Source organism: Muntiacus reevesi, chromosome 1, assembly GCF_963930625.1.
Source record: "Muntiacus reevesi chromosome 1, mMunRee1.1, whole genome shotgun sequence".
Lineage (NCBI taxonomy): Eukaryota > Metazoa > Chordata > Mammalia > Artiodactyla > Cervidae > Muntiacus > Muntiacus reevesi.
The window spans coordinates 260,414,707-260,433,841 of record NC_089249.1 but is presented as its reverse complement, the minus strand read 5'-3'; the positions used below and the strand labels follow the sequence as shown (position 1 = coordinate 260,433,841).

The 19,135-nt window shown below is 34.7% G+C and overlaps 1 protein-coding gene across 2 annotated transcripts in view; it reads left to right on the top strand.

Annotated features, from left to right (window-relative positions):
• The window catches only part of EDIL3 (EGF like repeats and discoidin domains 3), a 450,361-nt gene that overhangs the window by 386,425 nt on the left and 44,801 nt on the right, over positions 1–19,135 (top strand). For both annotated transcript variants that reach the window (XM_065919096.1, XM_065919097.1), the window contains one exon: positions 14,274–14,429. In XM_065919096.1, coding sequence (XP_065775168.1) covers positions 14,274–14,429 — 156 coding nt within the window. The remainder of the gene's footprint in view (positions 1–14,273; positions 14,430–19,135) is intronic.

The window sequence follows — 19,135 nt, the reverse complement described above, 5'->3', positions numbered from 1 at the left end:
AAGAAAACTGGAAAGCTGTATGGCACAGAGAAGAGAGAGGGAAAGCAAAGAATCCTTCAGTAAACTTACCATTATTATAGAGGTCAAGTCAGACTTTACAGTTTTCAAAAACATATACCCTCTATGTTGCATGAACTATTCTAAAGTAAAAGAAAATGGCTTCCCAAATTCTCTTATAAAATCATTATTTCCTGATACTAAAACTGGGAAAAAGTACAAGAAAGGAAATGATTTAGAATCTCACTTGTAAAATGTAAAAAGCAATAGAACATTACTAAATTGAATCCATCAAGGTTTAAATATGTTTACTAATAAAAAAGAATTTATCAAAGGAATGCATAAAATGATCTTCCTTAAAAAAAAATCTACTAATGTTACTCACCAAGATAGGAAATTGAAAGTGGACAATGTATGTATCTTGCTGGTAGGAATGTAAACTGATTAAATTATTTTGGAAATTGCTAAGTAGATTTATAAAATTGTACATTCATGTATTCTACAACCGAAAAATCTATTTGTAGTTTGCTATTGTTGTCATTAGGCAACTTAGTCTGTCTGACTCTTCATGATCCCGTGGACTGCAGCATGCCAGGCTCTCCAGTAATTCACTGTCTCCTGGAGTTTGCTCAATTTCATGAATTGGTGATGCTATCTAACCATCTTATCCTCTGCCATCCCCTACTCCTTTTGTCTTCAGACTATCCATGCAACAAGGCCTTTCCAATGAGTTGACTCTTCACATCCAGTGGCCAAACTATTGAAGCTTTAGCTTCAGCATCAGTCCTTCCAATGAATATTCAGGGTTGATTTCCTTTAGGATTGACTGGATTAATCTTGCTGTCAAAGGGACTCTCAAGAGTGTTCTCCACCAACCCAATTCAAAGGCATCAATTCTTTAGCACTCAGGCTTTTTTATGGTCCATCTCTTACATCTGTACATAACTACTGGAAAAACCATAGCTTTGACTATACAGACTATTGTCAGCAAAGTGACATCTCTGCTTTTTAATACTCTAAATTTGCCATAACTTTTCTACCAAGGAGCAAGCGTCTGTTAATTTCATGGCTGCTGTCACCATGTGCAGGGATTTTGCAGCCCAAGAAAGTAATGTCACTGCTTCCAGTTTTCCCCTTATTTTCCATGAAGTGATGGGACCAGATGCCATGATCTTAGTTATTTGGATGTTGAATTTTAAGCCAGCTTTTTCACTCTCCTCTTTCACCATCATCCAGAGGCTCTTCAGTTCCCTTTCACTTTCTGCTATTAGAGGGGTATCATCTGCATATCTGAGGTTGTTGATATTTCTCCTGGCAATCTTGATTTCAGCTTGTGATTCATCCAGCCCAGCATTTCACGTGATGTACTATGCATATAAGCTAAATAAGTATCATCACTAAAAAAATTCTGAGCACTATATACACCAGGAAACAAGTACAAGAAGGTTAATACCATTGATTTTTTTCTATTTTTTTAATAATTTTTAATGCTTACTCTATTTCCAGTTATTACAAAATATAGACTATATTCCCCGTGTTGTAAAATGCATCCTTGTAGCCTATATTACACCCAAGAGCTGTACCTCCCACTCCTCCATCCCTGTATTTCCCCTCCCCTCCCTCTCTTCACTGGTAACCACTGGTAGTTTGTTCTCTATATCTGTAAGTCTCATAGCACTGATTTTAAAAAACAAAACTGGAAATAGTTAAATACTCATATCAGTTGACTAGGTAGATGTATTGACTTATATGTGCATGTGGAATACTACAGAGTCATTAAAGTAAATATGCCTTATAAACAAACATATAGATAAATCTTAGTAATATAATATTGAATGAAAAAGAAGTCCCAAGATATCACTGTATGTCTCTTCTTTATGAATTTTTAAAACACTTAGAACTAAATATTATTTAGAGGTCCATTCATATCTAGTAAAACTGTGCTAGAAAAAGTAAGGAAATAATGGAGAATGTGTGATTAATAACCATGTTCCAGAGAAGCAGGAAAACAGTGGAAAATGCACATATAGGTATTGTCAGTGTCTGGTTCTTAGGTTGATTGGGTTCATGACTGCTCATTAAAGGAGAAATATGTATAATCATCTCAATATGAATAGGCAATAATTTGATACAATTCAGCACCTAGTCATGACTTTTAAATTTTGAAACAATTTCACAGGAGGAAAAGTCCTTAATATAGTCAAATATATCTTTAAAAAAGCAATATCAAAAAGCATTCTCACCACAGAAGAATTAGCTACATTGTTTCAATGTCTATGTTTTTTATTATTGGATTACTTTTTGTGGCTGGGGGGTGGGAGCTGGGTCAGGGCTCACTGCAAGGCATGTGGGATTTTAGTTCCCCACACAGGAATCAAACTGTGTTCCCTGAGTGGAAGCATGTATTCTTAACCACTGGACTGCCAGGGAAATCCCTTTTGTTGGATTACTTTTAACTATAATTCCCATCTTGAAAATACAAGATGTTGTTTTGATCTGCAAGTTAAAAAATATGTTATATCAGAATGATTCTTCATAATTTAACTTCCAGTCTCTCCAACAGCAGAGACATATCTTGCTTTTAAAGCATAATCTCTACCTGATCTTTTATGCCACTTGATGTTACTTGTTAAAGAAAATGTTACTCTGCAAAAGAGTTGGAGGCAATGCATTACAAGGTCATGCTTTTTCAGAACAGATGGTATTAAAAAGCATACCCAGTATTTTCTCCATAGCTTTTTTGCTGTAAGTATCTTTGCTATAAGCATTTTTTGCCACATTTTCACCGCATAACTAATTTTTCATCAGGCAGTTTGACCATGAAATAACTGGTTATAGTTTTGTTTTGACAATTTGCTTTCAACTGGTTGAAATGCATTAGTATTTCTTCTGGATAGTGACATTGTTGATGGCTTTATTAAACAGACATGTGAGGACATGCCCCAAGAGTTGGTTATTTTGAAATACTTTGCATAAGAGCAGAAAGTGGCCAGAGTCAAGGGCCTGGAAGGTGCAGAGTTGACATTTCCCACAGAACTTTGGAATATCAATAGACATATAACAGGATGTCAGGAACCAACAACAATGCCGAATTTTTCATAATAGGATATGAAGCTCAGTTACAAATATGCATCCTCATATGCAAACAGATACTGTCTTAATGAAGGAAGAAATTTTAGCAAAAAATAAACAAGTGTGATGCCCAACAAAGTAATCAGCAAGCAAAATATATATATATATTTCAATGAATGAAAAACTTTGAGGACAAGAATAGGTACAACCTGCAAAAAAAGGAATATGTTATATGCATAGTATTGCTATGGGAGAAGGCAATGGTGATCCTCTCCAGTAAAAATCACATGGATGGGGGAGCCTAGAAAATCACATGGATGGGGGAGCCTGGTAGGCTGCAGTCCATGGGGTCACTAAGAGTCAGACACGACTGAGCGACTTCACTTTCACTTTTCACTTTCACGCATTAGAGAAGGAAATGGCAACCCACTCCAGTGTCCTTGCCTGGAGAATCCCAGGGACGGGGGAGCTTGGTGGGCTGCCATCTATGGGGTCGCATAGAGTCCGACATGACTGAAGCGACTTAGCAGCAGCAGCAGCAGTATTGCTATGAATCTAATGACTTCCCTGGTGGCTCAGACGGTAAAGCATCTGCCTACAATGCAGGAGACCCAGGTTCAATACCTGGGTCAGGAAGAACTCCTGGAGAAGGAAATGGCAACCCTCCCTAGTATTCTTGCCTGGAAAATTCCATGGACAGTAGAATCTGTCCATGGGGTCGCAAAGAGTCGGATTAACACTTTTAACACTTTCAAAATATGTGTAGCTATGAATCTACACACATTTTAAAAGTGTTGAAAGTGTTAGTCACTCAACCATGTCCGACTCTTTGCAAGTCTATGGACTGTAACCCACCAGGCACCTCTGTCCGTGGGATTCTGCAGGCAAGGCTACTGGAGTGGGTTGCCACTTCCTACTCCAGGGGATCTTCCTGACTCAGGGGTTGAACCCATGTCTCCTGCATCTCCCACCTTGGCAGGCAGGTTCTCTACCACTAGTGCCGCCTGAGAATGGGCTGGGAATCCCCATTTTAAGTGTATTCAAATATTTTCTATTTCATAATAAAGTCATTTTAGTTTTGCTATTAATTTTTCATGCTTAGTGTTTATGTGCTTTTTAATGTCCCAGTTTTATTTTAGGTTTTTTTTTTTATGGCAAAATTGCCTTATAACCAATTAGTTATGTGCGAAAAAATCTGTGGCAAAGATGTCTACATCAAAGATTCTTATGGAAAAAGTACCTAGAACCATTTAAAGGGTAGTAAATTTTATTTGTGAGCTCTGTCCCAAGTGTCCCCTAAAGGGAGATTTGGAAAAGTCATTTGTGTTGGGCCTGTAGTGATACTGTTTCCCATAAAGATGAGTCAAAGCTTATATTCTGATTCATAAACAGGTATTTCAGCATTTCTTGAAATATACCAGATTTCTCTGTTATGGGAAAAACATGTCAAAATAACCTGTTTAAGTATGACAGGCCACAAGATAAGAGACTCATCTTGTGAGCTGTCTATGAGGATGAATAGTTTTTTAAAGTTTTTATACTTCCCTGCTGTTTCCACTGTGAATAACTTTCTAAAATTGTATTTTTAGTGTTATTCTAATAATTTCCACATGATGCCTCTTTTCTTTAAATTGGTGCTTGAATTTCATTAAAATATCTTTAGATTTCAGGATCCTTAAGCACTTATATCCAATAAGAAGGAGTTATACCCCAACTTTCTGTTTATTTCACTTTTTTTCATATTATGTTTAAAATGTCAGAAATTTTGTGCCTGAAGTCTCAGATGGGATATTAATTAGTATTATTACAGAGATGTTCAACCACAGGGACTATCTCATGAAAGTCTTCACTTAAATCTGTAAGTGGGCTTCCAGAGAAGTGAGGTATAACCTGGAGAGTTTAAAAAAATCTTGAATACATATAGAAAAAAATTAAGTATGCTTAATATAGTAAGTTTGTTCCAGGGGATTCACTAATTCCATACCTAATTTAAGATTGTGGTTTATGAGCCATTTTATAACAGAAAATATAGTGCATGAATAGTCTTAAAGAATGTGATTTTTACACATATGAGATTGTTTGGAGCTGACTGCACAAAGAAATGAACACTTGTTCTAGACAGACGTGTATCCAGGAGTCCCTTAAATAATGTGTCAACTTTAGAAAGAAGGAAGTATCAGTATCTTATTGTTCACATGCAGTCAAGAAGAACATATTTTGTGAAATTTATGTACCCTATTCTTGAGCCATATCATTATAACTTGTTAGGCATATACCTAACAAGTCTGGGACCTCATTAGAGATACTTCAGGTCATATTGCACTGTGGGGCTTAATTAAAATATGTTCATCAGCTAGTATTCAGATTTTATCAGCATTCAGCACCCAGTTTTATATTTTTCCACTTAATAAGCTCAAAAGACCTTGGATACTATGTTAAAGAGAATAAATAATAAATTAGTATTGAAACATAAAGAAAATCTTAATGAGATTGGATATTCAAGTATATATGAGCTGCTCCTACTTCCACCTGGAAACAAAATAAATCGAAAATAATGTCAATAACAGCAGAAGAATACAGATAAGACACTTTACCATAAATATATTAATATAAAGAAATAAAGCATGTTGATTTCATGCAAATTCAGAGAGGGACTCTATAACCATGGCTTCTAATGAGGCTCTCCAAGAAGACAACTATAATTTGTGGTGACTGGAGTTCTGATGAGTTAGATAGCCCTGCCTGCTATTTCCACCAGAGTTGAGCTTGTCCTTCTTATACAAATAAAATGTTGACAATGTTACTGACTATACATTTTAATGGGGATAATTTGTCTCCTTGTTACTCATGTGATATGTACAGTGTGTACAAAAGATTTTGTTGTTGTTGTTAATGTTGCGCTTTAGAGCAGTCTGCTTTCTGTGTCAATGGCTCTTAACCTTGTAATCTGCAGGCAGTTCTCTTCCTGCTGAGCCATCACCCACCCATTCCCCTCCAATCACTTCAGGGCAACATGCTGACCCAGGTTGTTTTTCAGCTGTTGATGTTGATGCTACATTTTCCCAAAGCAATTTCCAGCATTTATCTCATCCTGATTCCTAAGAGGCCATGCCCCTTTCTACTTTCTTTTGTAAGGACAAGGAGAGAAAATTACATCTAGGTTTTCTTTGCATTGTTGCTGTTTTAGCCTAAAAATCAATCACGATAAAACGTGCACATACTCAGTTAAGACCAAAGAGTAAAGAATTAAGGCTTGCATGATCTCATGAAACAAAGTGATGTACAAGACCCTATGGATGATTTACAAATTGTGGGAATGGCAAAGTCTTTTATCAACATAACATGAACAGTTCATCAGCAAGCATGGTACTTAAAAATATGCTGTGTTTTCTGTCAACCTTCCTGCTTTTCATGGGCCTCTAAATATTGCAGATATGAAATGTGATTTGCCATTGCAACATACTGTATGCGATGGATGTTTTTATTTTCAGAGTTCTCATGATTTTCATTTATTTGTTACAGAACAAGGATATTTCTTTAAATATACATATTGACACACGTATTTGTGTATAGATGTTTTGTGCTTGTAATTGTCAGTATCTAAGATATGTAATGGTTATACAAAACACAAATGCCTTTGATAAGATTATATTCATAGTAAAGTAGTTGTCAAAGATATATATTCAACAGCTCTTTCAAGTCAACAACCAACCAAATTCTGACTACTGAAGTGCATGCCAGTTCATTAAATCTTTACCTTTATAAAAAGATGCAGGTTTCTACATAGGCTGTCCTTTCATTGTGCTTTCAAAAAGCACTAGATAAAAAAACTATTTCAATTCTTACTTAAAAGTTAAGTTATTGTTTTCTAAATTACATGCATATCATTTACTGGTCATTTTCTTTGTTTTCTACTTCATTTGGGCTTTGGCACTGCTATAATTAAAGTATTTAAAGAACACTTATTGGCTACCATATGCTATTTGATCAAAGACTGTTTAAGTCTCCATTAACCTATTAAGAATTACTCTACCAGTTATAGAGTAATTCAATTAGTCACCACCCTTAGTGGTTCATGGAATAAATCAAAGTTCCCCTCCTAACCTAAATCAGGCTTGAGAGGTAAATAAAGAAGGTATGTTAATTCTACATTTCAGTGTGGTCTTATTTTTTAGGAACTCAGCATAAAGTCACTTAAATTACCCCATGAGAAAAATATGATTATTTTCACTAAAGATTTTCAAAGTTTTACATTTCTATTCAGAAATGTTTTAATCTTTCTAACATAGGTTTTGGAGAAATTGGGAAATAGCTTACCTATTAACTTGATGTCAGTTTTAGTTAGTTGTAACTATAATTGAGAATAATTTTTCAAAACAATTCAAAACAAAATTTATATAGAATATTACAAAATTGTTATCAAAAATACAGAAAATTAAGTTATTTTTATTTATATATCTTTAAGTAAATTAACATAAGGGTATTAGATTCAGCCCTTGTAATATTGTTGTATTACCTCCGAATATTTATAATGTTGGTTGTTTCATCTTTTTTATTGAAATATAATTGATTTACAATGTTTCAAGTGTACAGCAAGATGATTCAACTGTACATCTTTTTTCAGATTCTTTTCCATTATAGGTTATTACAAGAGATTGAATATAGTTCTCTATGCTATACAGTAGTTCCTTGTTGGTTATCGATTTATATATACCATAATAGTATGTATATGTTAATCCCAAATGTATCCCTCCCCCACCATTTTCCCTTTGGGAACATTAGTTTGTTTTCTATGAGTCCATTTCTGTTTTATAAAGAAGTCACTTGTATCATTTTTTAGATCCCACATATAACTGATATCATATGACATTTGTCTTACGTAGAGTGATAATCTCTAGGTCCATCCATGTTGCTGCAAATGGCATTATTTCATTCTTTTTTATGGCTAAGTAATATGTCATTATATAATAATATGTACCACATCTTTATCCATTCTTCTATTGATGGACAACATTTAGGTTGCTTCCTTATATTGGCTATTGTAAATAGTGCTGCTATGAGCATCAAGTTGTTTCTCTCTTTTCAAATTAGAATTTTCTCCAAATATATTCTCAAGAATGGGATTGATGGATCATATGGTAGCTCTATTTTTAGTTTCTTGAGGAACCTCCATATTGTTCTCTACAGCAGTTGTACCAATTTATATTCCTACCAACAACGTAGGATGGTTCCTTTTTCTCCACATTCTTCCCAGCAATTATTATTTGAAGACTTTTTGATGATGGCCATGAGGGAGACCTGGGTTTGATGCCTGGGCTGGGAGGATCCCCTGGAGAAGGGCATGATAACCCACTTCAGTATTCTTGCCTGGAGAATCCCATGGTTAGAGAAGCCTGGTGGGCTACAGTCCATGGGGTCGCAAAGAGTTGGACAGGACTGAGCGACTAAACACAGCACATTTTAAACCAGAGTGAAGTGATACTTCATTGTAGTTTTGATTTGGCATTTCTCTAAAATTAGTGATGCTATGCATCTTTCATGTGTTTTTTGGCCATATGCATGTCTTCTTTGGAGAAATGTCTATTTAGATCTTCTGCACATTTTTTGATTTAGTGGGTTATTTTATATTGAGCTGCATGAGCTGTTTATATATTTTGGAGATTGATTCCTCAATGGTTAACTCATTTGCAAATATTTTTTCCAGTTCCGTGGGTTGTCTTTTTGTTTATGGTTTCCTTTGCTGACAAATGCTTTTAAGTTTAATTAGGTCACATTTGTTTATTTTTATTTTCATTAGTCTAGGAAATGGATCAAAGATTTTGTTGTGATTTATATCACAGTGTTCTGCCTAGCATCCAGGCTTACATTTAGGTTTTCAATCCATTTTGAGTTGATTTTGTGTGTGTCATTAGGGAGTGTTCTAATTCCATCCTCTTACATGTAGAAGTCCAGTTTTCCCAATTCCATTTGTTGAAGAGGCCATCTCTTCTCCATTGTATATTCTTGCCTCTTTTGTTTTAGATTGATTGACTCTAAGTGTGCGAGTTAATTTGTGGACCTTCTGTTCTGTTCCATTGATCTATATTGCTGTTTTTGTTCTAGTACTATACTGTTTTGGTGAATGTCGCTTTATAGTCTGAAGTCAGGGAGCCTGACTCCTCCAGCTCCGTTTTTCTTTCCTAGGATTGGTTTGACTATATTCGGTCTTTTGTTTTTCCATACACAATTTTTTGTTCTAGTTCTGTGAAAAAATGCCATTGGTAATTTGCTAGGAATTGCATTGAATATATAGATTGCCTTAGGTAGTATAGTCATTTTGACAATATTGATTCTTCCAGCCAAGAACATGGTATATCATTCCATCTGTTTGTGACATTGATTTTTTTTATCAGTGGCTTATAGTTTTCATAGTATAGATTTTTTGCTTCTTTTAGGTACATCTATTCCTAAGTATTCTATTCTTTTTGATGCAATGATAAATGGAATTTTTTCCTTAATTTCTTTTTCTGATTTTTGATTGTTATTGTATAGAAATGCAGCAGATTTCTATATATTAAGCTTGTATCCTGCAACTTTACTGAATTCATTGATGAGCTCTAATAGTTTTTTGATAGCATCTTTAGGATTTTCTCTGTATAGTAACATACCATCTGCAAACAGTGAGACCATTTCCTTATTATAACATAATCTTAGTATTTAAAAAGAGATGTACAATATTTCATAAGTTATCTTATTCTTAGTTAATCATTTTACCCATAAATGTGAATTGTAGTTACTTAATATTTTCTTTACTTTAAGAAAAATGAAATGACTATCTTTGTGTAATCCTGAGAAGGTGACCAAAATGTGCTATGATAAAAAGTTGCTGGGAACCTAGTTTCCCTGTTTCCATATTTATGTTTCTAACAGGTACTCAGAGAGTGAAATTAGATTCTTCCCCCAGATTTACTTATTGTTTTACTGTTAACCAAGTTTTATATACCATTATTATGTCCTATATATTGTTTTGCACACATATTAACTCATCTAATCCTCATAATATCTGTAAAATACTAAGAACTGTTCTTGTTTTTTCACATGAAGACATTGAACTGTATAGAGGTAAAATAGCTTGCCAAAGGCATATAACTAGGAAGGGTAGTGGCTGTTCGTGAACCCAGGCCATTCCATTCTGCTAGAATAAACTGGCTCTCACAATCACATTCCTGAAGATTGAAGCGGATTTTTTTCATTTATTTTTATTAGTTGGAGGCTAATTACAATATTGTAGTGGTTTTTGTCATACATTGACATGAATCAGCCATGGTGAAGTGGATTTTTAACTAGTTGCACCCCCAGTAAAAATTGTTACTTCAGCTCTGGACAATATTTCCTTGACCAGTAATGTTGTGTAGATAAACAAGAGAAAAGCAGTTAACATCTCCTGCTGTGATGCTTTGCCACATCCTTAGCCATGGGTTGGTTTTGTCCATTGAACATACTTAGGAAGCAGTTCCAACTCAATCCAGCAAAACTTTATTAAGAGACCATTACATGTAAGGCACTTTTAATACAGATCTGGACATGAGGTGCAGTGCCAGCCTACCTATGTGCCAGCTTAGTGCCCTAAATAACCTGTTGTATCTCAGCCAAGCCTTGGGAGGTGAGTATCTAAAATAGCAGAAGCATGTTTGGAGTACAACTTTAGCTCAAAAACTCTGTGAGAAGGCAGAGTGGTCCTGGGCCAGGGATAGGCATAGGTCCAAAGTAGAGGGCTTCTCTGGAATCACCCTTCATGCTGAACACAAGAGTGATATATCGTTACAGTGTCTCCAAGTGAAATCTGTACATCTCTGTTGCAGCAACCTCATGTGAAATGTGGGATGCTGGTTATTTTTATACTGAAAGGTTTGCCTAGGCCTGGTATTCTAAGTTTATAATGTAACAAATTTTAGGACAAAATCCAGCTTGAAACAGATTGCTGACTATTTAAATAGAGGAGCTGACTTAACTGGAACAAAAAAGAAAAACATTTCTTGATCAGAAAAAAAAAAAAAAAGCTGAGAAGGGGAGCAGTTAGACTGGGAGAAAAACAGATCTGTTAGAAAGAGCCAAGACACACAACTTAAGGAGAAAACATCTCCACCCAGCAGGAAACCGTGACTTTAAGAAATACCACTGCAAAAGATGCTACAAGATTCCTCACTGCATCATCTTAGCTCAGGACTTACAGACATTAGGCACTGAAGAATCCACTGGAGGCGTTTGTATTCTTGTGACAGTTTGAGTTCTTGTGTGTTTACAGCCTTGATGACAACACAGTGACTCAGAGTACTGTAAGATCTTTCTTTTTCTTTTTTCCATTTATTGTCATCAACATTAAGAGCACTTTGAAGACCAGCCACTATGCCTAGACGTTTCTGCGCAATTAAATTTGGATTTAGGATTGCAATAGCAATCCATTCAGACAGCTAAAGAACAGAGAGGAAATGAAAGTTTAAAGACAGGGCTCTCCTAATATTGTAAAGCCTGAATTGTTTTTTGTTTGAAGCTTAGAGTGCCTTTATGCTTGATGAGTGTGGCAAGAAAGCTTTGAGACTCTTCAAAAATTCCTGTAAAAAAAAAATGCAATGAAATCATTGCGTGAGAATCCATGCGTGTGGTAGAACTTCAACTCAGAAAGACAGATTTGAATCTGGGATCCTCCTTTTACTGACTGCTGATCTTTGGGTCACATGTCATGCCCTGTTAACTCCATAGGCATCTGTTCTCTATAAAGTGGAGATGATACCCTACCATATAAGAGTGTTAAGAGGAGTCACTGAAGACATACCACAAAGCATTTAGCATAACATGAGGAAGCAACAGTTTTCCTTTCCAGGATATCATAATTTTGCCACCCTTTTTTTGCTGCAGGACACACAAGATGTTTTAGGTGACAATATGTTATTTAGAAAACAGCAACAACAAATATTTTATATTTTTTTATAAACTTTCTAAAATATTTTAAGGCAGCATGAAGGTGGTTTTCTGTCTTAATCCATTGTGTAATTTGACCCTGATGTCATTAATGAATATTCCAAAAAGTGGACAAAAGCCCATGTGAATTTTTAGAAATATATTCCTATACCAGGAAACACTGGGAACTTTTTCATATCCTTCTTAGTAAGTATCTATGTCACTAAACATGGTCTATTCAGTACATTCTCCTTAGTCCCCTCTTCTTAGCCATGGCCTCTGTCTGACCCATGACTGTCTATTTGTGGCTCTGTACATCTCTCAGGATGGAGAAACTGAAATAGAAACAGGAGGTCATAGTGGTTGAAAGCCACTGAGGTCACATGTGGAATAATGACAGTTGAAGAAGATAAGATCAAGGATGTACTAGGGCACTTAGTCATAGGAAGCAGGAAGAAGTAGTAGGCTATTGTAGGAAGACAGGAAGCTATAGATCAAAGAACATTAAGACAACAAATGGTAAAGTTCTCTTAAGAATTGTCCACATACAAAACAAAGTTTCCTATAATTTTTCTGTTAATTAGCATCATAAGATATAAGAAAAGAGGCATGAAATAGAGAACAAAAGGTGGAAAACTATTCAATGTTATGTATTCTTCTTTGATGAAAATCACTCCTCTCTTTTGCATTTCAGTGTTGTATTTGAAGAATTTAATGTTTACTAAGTCACAATGAGTCTTATGCCCTTTAATAAATATTTTGCAACAGTGAGCACATTATGAGTCCAGATCCCACATGCCATCAATGAATATTTTAATTCTCTCTCATTTTTGAATAATACTTGATCCTCAACAGTTTCAGGATTGTAATTTTCTAAAAGATGCTTTCAGGGGACAGTGATTACTATTTGTTGTTGTCATTCAGTTACTAAGTGGTGTCCAACCCTTTACAACACCATGAGTTATAGCACTCTGGGCTCTTCTGTCCTACCCTATCTCTTGGAGTTTGTGCAAATTCACATCTATTGAGTCAGTGATGCCATTCAACCATCTCATACTCTGCCACCCTCTTCTCCTGTCTTCAATCTTCCCCAGCATCACAGATCTTCCCATCAGGTGGCCAAAGTATTGGAGCTTCAGCATTAGCAACAGTCTTTCCAGTGGATATGCAGGGTTGATTTCCTTTAGGATTTACTGGTTTGATCCCCTCACAATCCAAGGGACACTCAAGAGTCTTCTCTAGCACCACGTTTCAAAAACATCAATTCTTCAGCACTCAGCCTTCTTTTTGGACTAACTCTTATATTCGTACATAACTACTGGAAAAACCATTAGCTTTGACTATATGGGCCTTTGTCTATGATTTCTCTGCTTTTTAATATGCTCTCTGGGTTTGTCATAGCTTTCCTTCCAAGGAGCAAATGTCTTTTAATTTCATGTCTGCAGTCACCATCTGTAGTAGTTTTGGAGTCCAAGAAAGTAAAATTTGTCACTGCTTCTACTTTTTCCCCTTCTATTTGCCATGAAGTGATAGGACCGGATGCCATGATCTTAAGTTTTTTTGAATACTGACTATTAAGTCCGCTTTTTCACTCTCCTCTTTTCACTCTCACCAAGAGACTCTTTAGTTCCTCTTCGCTTTCTACCATTAGAGTGACATCATCTGCATTATGAGGGTGCTGATATTTCTCCTGGCAATCTTGATTCCAGTTTGTGATTTATCCAGCCTGGCATTTCACATGATTGCTATTATTCAGTTATTTATTACTGAACTGATTAAAATCCATGGAAATGGAGTTGATTTTTTTTTTTGAAGTTTAATTTTGAAACATCAAATATTTTGTGATGTGATCACAACTGCAGTTTTATTTTTATTATTACTGAAGTGACCAGTAAAGTCAGAAAATTGAATTATAAACACAAACTCTGGGAGAAAATGATCAGTCTCAAGAAGGTCATCCTTGCCAGTTCTGTACTATCTCAGTTACACAAAACCCACACAGTAGTTGAATCAATTTAATATAAAATTAAATGGTAGAATGAAATGACTGCTCAGAGTAGTTGTTCAAATTTTCAACTAGTTTTACCCACTGGCATAATCAAAATTACAAGCCAACAATAGACTTAGTCATCTATATCAAAATACAAATAATCGAGTGGACTTTTGGCTTTAGTGTTTATGTTTCTTAATCTCCTGAGTTCAAAAGAATTACAAAGTTATGCTAGACTCTACTGTGGTATTTACATGATGTCTTTTCTTTCTCGCAGGTGGACCTTCTAGTCCCCACCAAAGTGACTGGCATCATCACACAAGGAGCTAAAGACTTTGGTCACGTGCAGTTTGTAGGCTCCTACAAGCTAGCTTACAGCAATGATGGTGAACACTGGACAGTGTACCAGGATGAAAAACAGAGAAAAGATAAGGTAAGTCGTTCTGCTGATTTATGACATGCAGAGGTGGAGGAGCAAAATTGCTTAGCATTTTTAATATCCTTGATTATTTTGATAATTAGGGATTGTAGAGTTATAATTAGAAGTGAACCGATTTGATTACTAATTCATTGTTTCTCATTTGGTTTCTTTGATTGTGTTTTAATTCATAGATTTAAGTTTTTGAGCTCTAAAATGATTTACTATTAAAATAATCAGCATATATTTGTGCACCTAAACTTCTACACCATAAAATCTCTAATTATTTTTTCAAAAAGTTCTTACTGTGTTGAACATCTTTTCATAGCGTTTGATGGTCTGAATGTCTTTGGGACCTTGGAGAATGAAAGTGCTCAAGGAAAATATCAATAATTAATTGGATCAGATGTTAAAATATGGCCTTACATTAATGAAATTGAATTTGTTGCTTAGAGTTTTTGTGCAAAGAAATATAGCTTTCTGAAGACATCAGTAGAAATGAAATATCTTATTTCAGTGATGTGGGGGGAAATATAATACACATTCATGTTCAGCATTTCTGGGTTAATGATGATTTTTTTCCATTTTCTGTAACAACATTATTTCCTTACTTTTGTTTGTTATTAACCAATAGAAAGGTTGGGAATATATTTCTTTCTTCAAATATCCAAGATAGAAAATTTAACTTTCCCAGAAATACTAAGACCTGAGTGGCTATTTCAATGGGTCGACAAAGTCTGAATTCAGTTAACAGGAAATCTATTTTAGGGGAGATGCAGTTTTAGTTTTAGATTACAAAAAACCACAATTACTTACCTTTTAATATCTCAGGAAAGAGGTGTAAACCATTGTACTCATGAAGTATTTCATTATCTCCGTTTATGTTAAGCATATGATTTAATTATTATTTGTGAACAATTTTTTAATTTCATTAATTGATATATTGGACATATGTGTATTAATTCATTGTATTTCATTATCTCAGTCTGAAATGTACATAAAATTTTGGTGTCAAGTTGGCCAAATAATTTGATAGCGTTGTTCAGGTTTCCTATATCCTTACTGATTTTCTATCTACTTATACTATTAGTAACAGAGATAGTAATGTGAAAATCTCCAACCCTATCTCCTGGCAATTATATTGGTATTTACTTCATGTATTTTGAAAGTCTGTTAAAAAATGTATGAATAATTAGGGTTGTAATGTGTTTTTAATCAAATAACTTTTGTCACTAGAATAGGACCTTCTTAATTCCCCATGGTATTTCTGCTTTGAAACCTACTTTGCTTCTATCCATAGAGGTACTCTAGCTTCCTTTTGATTAGTACTGCATTGGTAGATGTTTTTCTCCATCCTTTTGCTATTAACTATTTCTGCTTTATATTTAAAATGCATTTTTCCTATCCAGCAGAAGGTTGTTTCCTTTTTTCCAATTCAACTATCTCTGCTTTTAACTGGAGCATTGTGTTTGATATGAGGATTGAAGTGATTGGGTTTAAATCTCATCTTGTTATTTATTTCCTATGTGTCTCATCTTTTCTTTCATTTTATTTTTTCCTATTTTCAGGCTTCTTTTGAATTAATTGAATTTTTTTAGTGATTCCATTGTGTTTCATTTGTTGACTTATTTGCCATAGCTTTTTTTTTTATTTTAGTGACTGCTTTAGTTTGTAATGTACATATAAATATGACAGTTGGCTAAACTCAGCCAATATAACTAGTAGTTTTAAAACTAGATTTAGCTGTTCTGTTTTTAATATTATAGACTGGTACATTGAAGAAAAGCCTTAATAAGTTCACTATTACCAAAGGAAGCAACTAGCACCAATAAACCAATAAACATAAGAATGCTGCAGTTACTATCATAATAAAAAAAATACCCTATGTATAAGAAGGAAGTATAGGGCATAAACATCTCCATTCCTACAAAGAAAGGAATTTTATAAAATAAATAAGAAATTGGATTGCATGTGTTCTTTTAGCACTTGGAAATAAAGGCATCTTACACACACACACACACACCAATCAAAGTATTTGTTTTTATATTTATATATATATAATTATATATATCCAAGTAGTTGTGTTTTGTGTTGGTATTACTATTAATACTAGGAAATTAAGTATAGTTTCATGTCTTTATAGAAGTGGGTTTTTTCTTCTTTTAAGAGGTCCTACACAACTCAGCAATTAACTTTTCTGAAGTTGAATAAACCATCTTCTCTTGATTCTTAGTATTATTTGTATCTTGTTTTCTGTGGTTACTTGCCATAAGAGGAAAAGGTCTTCAATAAATTCATTTCTTACAAGTATAAATTCAACCACAAGCTTTCATTCAAATAAATATAATAAATGAGTGTTTCACAGCAAAACATATGCCTGTGAAATGTTTTATATATGCACATTTCAAAGGAAATATTCATAAAGTTATCTATCTCGTTTTCTGTTTTTACCCACCACTTCCTCTAATCATTTTGGGGGCTATGGATGTGAAAGTCTAATGTAGATCTACAAACAGGATTAATGTCAGGAAAGCAATGACAAGGAAAAATTATGTATATGTATAAAAAGAAAGAAAGTGAAGTCACTCAGTCATGTCTGACTCTTTGCGACTCCATGGACTGCAGCCTACCAGGCTCCTCCATCCATGGGATTTTCCAGGCAAGAGTACTGGAGTGGGCTTCCCTGGTGGCCTAGCTGGTAAAGAATCTGCCTGCAATGCAGGTAGACCTGGGTTCAATCCCTGGGTTGGGGAGATACCCTGGAGAAGGGAAAGGCTACCCATTCCAGTATTCTGGTCTGGAGAATTCCATGGACACTCCATGGGGTCACAAAGAGTTGGATATGACTGAGCAACTTTCAGTTCAATCAATTTGATGTATATGTATAGGAGTATCTAAATATATGCATGAATGTGTATGTTTATATATGTGTGTGTGTGTACATATACAACAAAAGTTACTTATAGAAACAGAGATGCCTTGTTCTCATCATTAAAATGTCACTTTCTCATTTACCTTCTCTGAGTTTTCTTAAGAATTTACTTTAGTATTCTATTTTTGAACAAAATTCTACATTAAATCTTTTGCTATTGAGCATGTGTTAATACTTCTCTCAGTACAATCCCTACATTCTTATCAATATTTTTTCTTTCTAGTATACAGTATTTTCTAACATTTAATTTTGTATTTCTTTCCAACATGGATTCAGATTCTACTTTCATTTAAAAGTCAAATGTTCCTTTGCTCTCATGAAAGTGACATTTGTTTTTATACTCTTGGAGCTGTTTTACTACAAATTTTAGCAGGAAAATTGCAAAATTTGACAGACACTTTCTGTATTTAATTTTTAAGGTTAGAAGCCAAAATAAAATAATAATAAATTTCAGGAAGAGTACTTCTATGGAAAAAGTAGAAATGAAAATTGGTTTTCTCAACCAATGTATTAGTCATAATATCATGGTTTTTAAGTAAACCTGAATTTACACCATGGGAGCTTTCTTCTTTGGGAGAAGAAAAAAATGCTGGTAATAGTCTATTTTGTCTCTCCCCTGAAATTACCCTGTTTTTTAAAAAAAACGTAAGTAAAAAAACTACAACTTTATTCTGGTTTTCTGTAAAAGAAAATCCCAAACCCTGCTTTTTGTTGGTTCTTAAAAAGATGAATTCCAAAAAAAAAAGATGAATTCCACATAGTCATCAAGAACTATTCTGCAACTTGGCGAACTCTCTATTTCAGTAGTTACCAAAATTTTCTGATTATAACACTCATGGGGGAGCTAGTTAAGAAACACAGTTTTCTGGGCTCTGCCTCCTACTCTGCAGGGAGGAACTGGGAATTTAAATGTTTACAGAAGCCTAAGCTAATTTAAATAATAAGCAAAGATGACTCTAATCAATACCAAAACTCAAATTAAGCTTTCAGAACTAAATGCAGTTTTGTATTTTTCTAATGAGAATGGAACTTATTCCTTAGGGCTTTGTTTGGCCTCTAATTTGTCAGTAGAAAGCAATATGAATTGGTGCTTCCAAAAGCAGGTTTAGATTTTGATATGTTTACCAGTTCTCTTATGAACACCAGGAAATAACAGGTACTAGTTTTAAACAAATTTTAAATTTAAATAGATTTAAGTAGTTAGGAATATAGATTTTGTGGGAAAGCATCTAGAAGAATGTGAAATATGTGTTCTGCAGTTATTGTCTCCTCCATGCCATATGTAAGGTGGCGGGGGCAGGGGGTGGATGTCTGAATATGACATAGTGGCTCAAAGAACTCTCAACCCAATAAGGAACTCAGGAAAGATGGGAAAACTTTGATTCATTCAGCTTATTTTAAAGAATCAAAATATCCTCTACCCAGTGTATTATTTGATAAAACAACTCTAGGAAAGAAGTAGCACAGATGTCCATTTCAAAAAGTTTGTGACTCTCCAATAGGAAAAAAAATTCCTGGTCCTTCCCTCCTGCCTTTCTTGTCTCAACTCAATGTGAAAAAGAGAAGCAGCTGCATTACAGTCCTTATTAATAAAGTCTGCAAATCTGTATCGGAGAGTATATTCAAATTCAAGAGTAATTACAAATGCCACAGGGCATGCCATCTTTCCTGCTGATGCTAGCACTCCCAGGTAGCTGAAATTAAATTTGAATACTTAAAGCCTTGAAAGTCCAGCTCGTCAGTGAAGCAGACTGAAGAAGACATCATTCCAGCAGTCAATACCCATGCT